The 7,830-nt window shown below is 41.7% G+C and overlaps 1 protein-coding gene across 1 annotated transcript in view; it reads left to right on the top strand.

The window, feature by feature from the left end:
* Positions 1-7,824, top strand: part of IDH1 (isocitrate dehydrogenase 1 (NADP+), soluble) — a 20,898-nt gene extending 13,074 nt beyond the window's left edge. Inside the window, exons 6-10 of the mRNA XM_010861079.1 lie at positions 72-249; positions 1,522-1,673; positions 4,440-4,580; positions 5,550-5,712; positions 7,136-7,824. Of these exons, the coding sequence (XP_010859381.1) occupies positions 72-249; positions 1,522-1,673; positions 4,440-4,580; positions 5,550-5,712; positions 7,136-7,226 (725 nt within the window). The 3' untranslated portion in view covers positions 7,227-7,824. The remainder of the gene's footprint in view (positions 1-71; positions 250-1,521; positions 1,674-4,439; positions 4,581-5,549; positions 5,713-7,135) is intronic.
* Positions 7,825-7,830: the final 6 nt, after the last annotated feature.

Here is a 7,830-nt window from a genome sequence, read left to right as displayed (position 1 = left end):
GGGGTGGATTTAGACTTGCTACAGCTGTACCCTATTTACCTTTCTTTTTTTTTCTTGTTTTCCCCTCACAGAGAGTGGTGGTGTTGCCATGGGGATGTACAATCAAGATAAGTCAATCGAAGATTTTGCGCACAGTTCTTTCCAGATGGCTTTGTCTAAGAACTGGCCTTTGTATCTGAGCACCAAAAACACTATTCTGAAGAAATACGATGGACGTTTTAAAGACATCTTTCAGGAGATATATGACAAGTAACTACAGTTCTTTTTTTCCCTTTTTTTGGTCACAAATGGCGCCATTTATAGTATAGAATTTATATGCTTATCCCTTTGATTCTGTGACAAATTGAGTGAAAACCATCACTATCTCATTAAGACAAGGACAGAACTGAGATTTAACAAGGGTTGAAACAAAACTCTTGAGTTGCTTTTAGAAGGGGAATGTGTTCTCAGATAAATGTCCCACATTTTTTTCAGAGCCAGGATTATTTAATGTGTGAGTAAATGTACCCTGTTAGTGATAGAAAGTTCTGATTTTCCACATGTGTAAGTTTCTGAATTGGGCCTATTCCATTTTCTTTCTTTGTAATATTTATTTATTTCACCAGGTCTTAGTTGCTCACGCAGGGTCTTTAGTTGCAGCACATGGAATCTAATTCCCCAACCAAGGATCAAACCTGGGGCCCCTGCACTGGGAGCTCAGAGTCTTAGCCACTGGACCACCAGGGAAGACCCCATTTCCATTCCTTCTGAAGCCCACTGTTATGATTTAAAACTCTCCTTTTTGAAATTCCCTGGCAGTCCAGTGGTTAGGACTCCACACTTTCACTGAGAAAGGTGTGGGTTCAGTCCCTGGTCAGGAAACTAAGATCTTGCAAGCTGTGGGGCACAGCCAATAATTTAAATAAAGAAAATAAATAAAACTTTGCTTTAATGGAGTTGTTTGAACTTAAATCTACATTTATAATCATTTTACATTCAACAGTGCTTGAGTACTTGTTAACTTTTAAGGTGGCATTCCTCCCTTTAGATACAAGCATTTAGACCAGGGCTGGGATTTTAGGTATCCTTCCCAAGACATTTTAATACCTCCTTCCATTCCCTATCTATATCAAACTTGGGAGCTGTCCAGGTTTCCTGAATGATACTGGGCAGTAAAATACCCCTTTATATTCTTCTTTTTAATATATATCCTAAGGCAAGCTCAATCCCAAGAAACCGGTGAGTAGTATATTGAAAACTGTAAAAGTAGTATTAATACTTGGAACACTGTCGTCTTGCTTAATTCTCACATCTCTGCCAAGTGGATGAAATCACCCTTACAGATGGGAAAATGGGAGTTTCATAGCTAGAAAATGAGTGGGCAGGGATTTCAGCCCATGTCTGTTAGATCCCCAAATTTGTGTTGCTTCCACTAAAACATGCTGCTTCCAGCCCCACCTCCAGCCTTTCAGAGAGGCAGATGGTATCCCAACAAAACCAATTTCCCTTGTCTATTGTTCTCTTCTCTTTCTCGTTTCTCAGGCAGTACAAATCTGAGTTTGAAGCTCAGAATATCTGGTATGAGCACAGGCTCATTGATGACATGGTGGCCCAAGCTATGAAATCGGAGGGGGGCTTCATTTGGGCCTGTAAGAACTATGATGGGGACGTGCAGTCGGACTCCGTGGCCCAAGGTAAGGAGCTGGAGGACAAGTGGAGGTGAGGCTTGGCCTGCGGCCAACAGGTGGTGCCCAGGTGTGGGAAGAGGGATTCTGTAGCCATTGGTAAAGCTCATGAAATGGTAGCACTGCGAGACATTCAGGTCCATCTTCTCAGCTGACTGATGAGGAAAGTAAGCTCAGACTAGGTAGGCGACTTCTCTCAGGGGTGCCCAGGAAGTAACTCAGTGGGGTTGAATCTCCAGCCTTAGATGTTAACACAGTTTATGTCTCAACTCTTTTCCCTCTGAAGTTTCACTGCCTCCAATGGGCAGCCCAATCACCTAATCTGAAAATCACTGTTTTCCCTGCCTTCCAATAAGAATGTAAAACACTAGGGGACTCGGGAGAGAAGGGGCCAGGGTTATAACCAAGGGGCCTCCCTCCCAAGAGCCTGTTCATCCCATGACTGGTACAAATTACATCCCTTTTGCCAGCCTTGACAGCTGTTCCATACCACGTAAAACATATGTGTTTACTGCTGAGCTCTAAACACATGAAACTGAGCAAAGAAGCAGAAATTCCAGAAACCAGGAGCTTCATGCCAGAGATAAGGACCAGAAGAGCAAAAGCTCTCTCTTCCCTGCCTTCCTCAGTGCTAAGCTGTCCTTCAATTTCAGTTACTCATGAAGCGGTGTGCACTGAATTTCCCTGATGAATGTTTGTGTTCACTTCAGTTGCATTTGCTTTTCCCCAGGAAGTACTACTTTTTCTTTCTCTTGTGAAAAGTTAATCATTGCTATCAGTTTGAAAATCAGTAGATCTGCCTGGTTAAAGATAACTTTGATGTCAGATAAATGAGTTACCCAGGTCTTTCTTTACCCTCCTTCTGTTTCTCTTGTGTGCTGTGTGCTGTCACTTCAGTCATGTCCAACTCTGAGACCCTATGGACCATAACCTGCCAAGCTGCTCTGTCCATAGGATTCTCCAGGCAAGAATACTGGAGTGGGTTGCCATGCCCTCCTCCAGGGGATTGTCCTGAGCCAGAGAGAGATCCAACCCACATCTCTTAGGTCTCCTGCATTGGCAGGCGCGTTCTTTATCACTAGTGCCACCTGGGAAGTCATCACAGTCGTTTGAATGCAGCAGAGAAAGGAGTTATCTTTGTGATGGAATTATCACAAAGCAAGGAGAGCAGAGTTCTTAGAATGGGCCCAGATCATCTCATGGTTTCTAAATGTCCTCATGGCAATAAGAGGGTATCTGGAGGGAAATCGCAAATGTTATTGTCAAGCTGTGGAGGTTCAAGGGACTTCAGAGCAAGAATGCTGCAGTGCAGTGTCCAGCCATGCACTGATAAGATACCTGGAACCAAGACTCTGTGTCTGGGCAGTGCCTGCAGATAAAGGTGACTTCAGCAAAGCAGATTAAAAGACAGCAAAGCTGTCCTCACATGCATTCTTTTCTAGAGGCATGAACTACTTTGGACTCAAACCAAACGTTTTATTTCTGTCCTCAGTTTTGACAGTGGTACCAACTAGTGTCTCATGGATAAATAGATAGACTATCACCATGGATATGGCCCCAGACATCTCCAGTCAGTGAATATTTGAACCTCTACTGAAGCTTCATACCAACATAGTGATAGGAAAGGAGCTGCTAATTCAGTACAGAAATTGCTAATTGTACTCAAAGAGTTTATTAAGTTTTTTTCCTTACTTTCAAAAAAAAGGTGGCAGCCTATTATAAATTTGCATTGTTAACTCCACAGGTACTATTAGGAGGTAGCAAAAATGGCGAAAAGTGTTCTTTGAATTTGAGTGTAAGAAAAAGATGAGTAAAAGAAGGAAAGTCAATCACATGGACTTTAAAGTTGGTATTTGGTTCTCTGACTAGGAAACCACAGAACAGAATCGTTCTGGTGAGGCTGTAAAGGAGAGCAGGGCCGAGTGGGAGGTGCTCGGATCCATCCTATTCTGCTTTGAACCAGCTTTCTCTTCCCAGTCCCGTGTGAGCCTGTGAGCAGTTTGGTGGCTGGAGACAGCTCCTGAATCTTTATTTTCCCAGAATAGCAGAGCATCTGCACAAGAGCATAACAGTAATATACTGAACTCTTATTCTCTGGAGGGTAGTATTCTAAGGAATAAGAATGTGTTTTCCTTTCATATATAGTCATGAATATATGCATATATATCTAATGCTCACAACAGCCCTATGAAGTAGGTGTTTTTATTATTCTCCCCCCTCCTTTTTTAAAGATGTGTTTATGGATTTTTATTTTTGGCCACGCTGGGTCTTCATTGCTGCACTCAGGCTTTGTCTAGTTGTGGAGAGTGGAGGCTTATCACTGGTGGCTTGTGTCGCTGCAGAGCACAGGCTCTAGGGCGTGCAGGCTTCAGTAGCTGGCGCACTTGAACTTAGTTACTCCTCAGCACGTGGGATCTTCCCGGGCCAGGGATTGAACCTGCTTCTCCTACACTGGCAGGTGGATTCTTATCCACTGTACCACCAGGGAAGCCCTGCTATACCCATTTTACAGGTAAGGAAACTGAGCCACAGTAGCTAGGAAGTCATGGAACTAGGGTGGAATACAGGCAGTCAGACCATGAGCAGGTGCCTCTGAAGTAAATAAGTGAGGAAAGACATAGCGTTTTCTGAAAGGCAGAAGAATGATGACTCCATGCACCCACGTTTATTTTGTCCACTGAGTCCTGTCAAGATGAAGTCCTTTTCTTTCCTCTCTGGGAGACACAGTGCTCTTCCTACACTTGAATCCCATCCTTCATATTCTGCCGCTCACAGGTTATGGCTCTCTCGGCATGATGACCAGTGTGCTGGTTTGTCCAGATGGCAAGACAGTAGAAGCAGAGGCTGCCCACGGGACTGTAACCCGTCACTACCGAATGTACCAGAAAGGACAAGAGACATCCACCAATCCCATTGGTAAGATAGTGTTGGCTGCTGCATTGATTTCCAACCAGAATAGAAATCTCCAAAGGGACTCCAACATGTGTTCCTTTGGCTGCCCAATGCTTTGTGTATAAAACCATCACCTAACAGCTGATTTGTCCTATCAATAAGAACTGCTTTAATATGTTTCTTAAAATATACACAATATATGCTTTTCCATTTTGTGGGAGAATATATATTACAGAGAAGAATGTTATCAACAAGCATTTTCCTTTTCCTTTTCTTTTGCTGCAGTGAAACATCACATGTGGCTGAGAATCTAAAGCCACATTGACAGACCCCTAACTAAATTTCAAGGACAATACTTTTTTTTAATTAATTTTGTTTTGTTTTTGGCTGTGCTGGGTCTTTGTTGCTGTGCACAGTCTTTCTTTAGTGGCAGAGAGTGGGGGCTACTCTAGTTGCAGTGTATGCACTTCTCGTTGTAGCGGCTCCTCTTGTTTCAGAGCATGAGCTCTGGAGCGTGGGCTCAGTAGTTGTGGCACACAGGCTCAGGTGTCCATGTCATGTGAAATTCTCCCAGACCAGGGACTGAACCCACGTCCCCTGCATTGGCAGGTGGATTCTTAACCACCGGACCACCAGGGAAGTCCTCAAGGACACTACTTTAAAAACAGATTACAGCCTGGAAAGAGAAGAGACCAGTACAGACGAGATAAAAGAGGTTGTGACCTATTCCAAATTAGTAAGTTCCCTACCATGACTATATGCTTTCTTAAAGCTACAAAATCCAAAACATTTCCTGTACAAAAATGCAGGGTTTTTTTTTTAAGTTTCTATTTGATAAAGTATTTCCTGAAACTTACTGCTCATGTGAATAGCATCCAATGAAATCAGTCACCTAAACAAAAGAAATATTCTATTTTGTCAAACAAAGACTTGGGAATATTTCTAATCAGCATGATTGAATTGTGGTTTTTTTTTATTCCCCCTGTATTTCAGCTTCCATTTTTGCCTGGACCAGAGGCTTAGCCCACAGAGCTAAGCTTGATAACAATAAAGAGCTCAGCTTTTTTGCAAAGGCTTTGGAAGAAGTCTGTATTGAGACCATTGAGGCTGGCTTCATGACCAAGGACTTAGCTGCATGTATTAAAGGTTTACCCAAGTAAGTATAGGATGCTGTAAGCTCTGTGGTCAAATTACCATTTATCCTTACTGGGCTCAAAACATCAAGTGGTTTCTGGAGTTACATGAATTATGATTTGTCATCTGGTTCAAGAGTCAGGAGACATTATCTGTAAACTGTCAGATAATAAACACTTCAGGCTTTACAGAACATATGGCAAGTATTGAACTTTGCCTCCACGGGAAAGCGGGAAAGCAGTCAGTGGTGATACAAGAGCTAAGGGGAGTGGCAGTGTTCCAATCAAACCCTGTGTACAGAACCAGGCTGTAGCCTGGACTGAGTTCATGAGTCAAGCTGTAGTGTGCTCACCCCTGATCTAGTTGGCAGTCAACTGGGTGGCAAGGTTCTGCTTAATATAACAAAAGTACAGACATTTTGAAACAAAGGGACCTCCAAGACTGTTTTATTCCACCTCTTTATCTTCAATTTAGTAAGAAAAGTAAGCAGCACAGGTACAAGATGTCCAGTTGTGTATAGTCCCTTCCTTAAGTATCTGTAGCCGACCATCAGATAATCGTTTTGCCCAGGACTTTTTTGAGAACATGGTAGCCTGTATCCCAGCTGAATTAGCTGCTATTCAGGGATTTCCTCCCTCAGTCAAAGCTGGCTACTATGGCACATGTCAAGAAACAATACTAAAAAACAATAAAATTCTCTAAAGCAATTATCCTTCAATTAAAAAATAAATTTTTAAAAAAAGAATTGATACTAAAATCTAACACCAATCCCATGTCTCATTCGTGGGTCCTCAGAGATCTCTGTTAGGGTCAGTATACATCAGTCATGGGGATATACTCCATTACTACATCTTTCTTATTTTAAATTTTCAGCAAGAATACAATGTCTGAAATGTTCCTATCAGTGTGTTACTTTTAAGCCTACTTGGATAGGCACCTGTCATCAGGATTATGAGAGCCAGTCCATTGTCTTTTGTTTTTTAAGAAAGACAAAGGTAGATATAAGAGCACCAGAGTGGTTTTTTGTTTGTTTAATTGTTTGAGGACATGTGACAATTTGTAGGGATATAAGTAAAAAGATGACTGTACCTGGATATGTTCAGTTATTTTAATGAAGAATGAGAAATAAGTAGGATGATTTCAGTCTCCCAGGCATTAGTCTGAATGAAGCTCTGGGGCAGCTTTACTCTTAAAGCTACAAGACCAGGAACCCCTGGGAGTGTGTGTGTGTGGCCTGGCTCCACTCAGACTGCCTGTAGCCTGGGTCAGCCCCTTGAACAGTAAATGCAGTCATCAGCCATAAACTTGCAGCTTGTTAACATTAATCACTTTTCTTCTAGAAATAAATAGAATGCTACTTTAAGTAGCATGTCCCAGACTTTTCCTCTACCTGCTACCAGATCAGAGACAAACTAAATTTCCTTCTTTTTTCCTTCCTCTATTAGCGTGCAACGTTCTGACTACTTGAATACATTTGAGTTCATGGATAAACTCGGAGAGAACCTGCAGTTAAAACTAGCCCAGGCCAAACTTTAAGGTCGTTTCTTGTCTTTGGAGGATATTTTTTTTCTGGTAACTAGGGTCTACTGGTTTACATTTTTCTCTATAACTCTCAAGGGTAAAGGCAAAATCAATTTTGTAATTTGTTTAGAAGCCAGAGTTTATCTTTTCTATAAGTTTACAGCCTTTTTCTTATGCATACAGTTATGCCACCTTTGTGAACGTGGCCGGGGACTTTTTTTTAAATTTTATTTTCTACTAATAGCCTAGGAATTATTTTTAATGTCCACTTGTACTCACTGTCACTTTTTCTCATGTGCTGAGATCAATGACCAAAATGAACAGTGCTCAAAAGGATAAACTATAGCCACGGTATTATTCCCTGAAATTGTATAAAGTAGAGATTCATTCCTTTTCCCGCTTTCCATGGCCTGGGGCCATGGATCATTCTAATGTAACAGATATCTCATTATTTGCAGTAGAAGCTGCATGTTAGACTTGCATATGATTTGAAATGAAGAGCATGGCCGTAACTAAAACGTGTTGAAGATTCATCTTTGTTAAGAGCTCTAGTTGAATCTTTTAAAAATACTAAATATTTTTGAGCTCCTTGGAGAATCCAGAAGAAATACTACCTGGG

The sequence above is a fragment of the Bison bison genome, unplaced genomic scaffold (genome assembly GCF_000754665.1).
Source record: "Bison bison bison isolate TAMUID 2011002044 unplaced genomic scaffold, Bison_UMD1.0 scf7180017864471, whole genome shotgun sequence".
NCBI classification, from domain to species: Eukaryota; Metazoa; Chordata; class Mammalia; order Artiodactyla; family Bovidae; genus Bison; species Bison bison.
The sequence above is the reverse complement of the archived record's forward strand: the minus strand, read 5'-3'. Positions and strand labels throughout refer to the sequence as shown.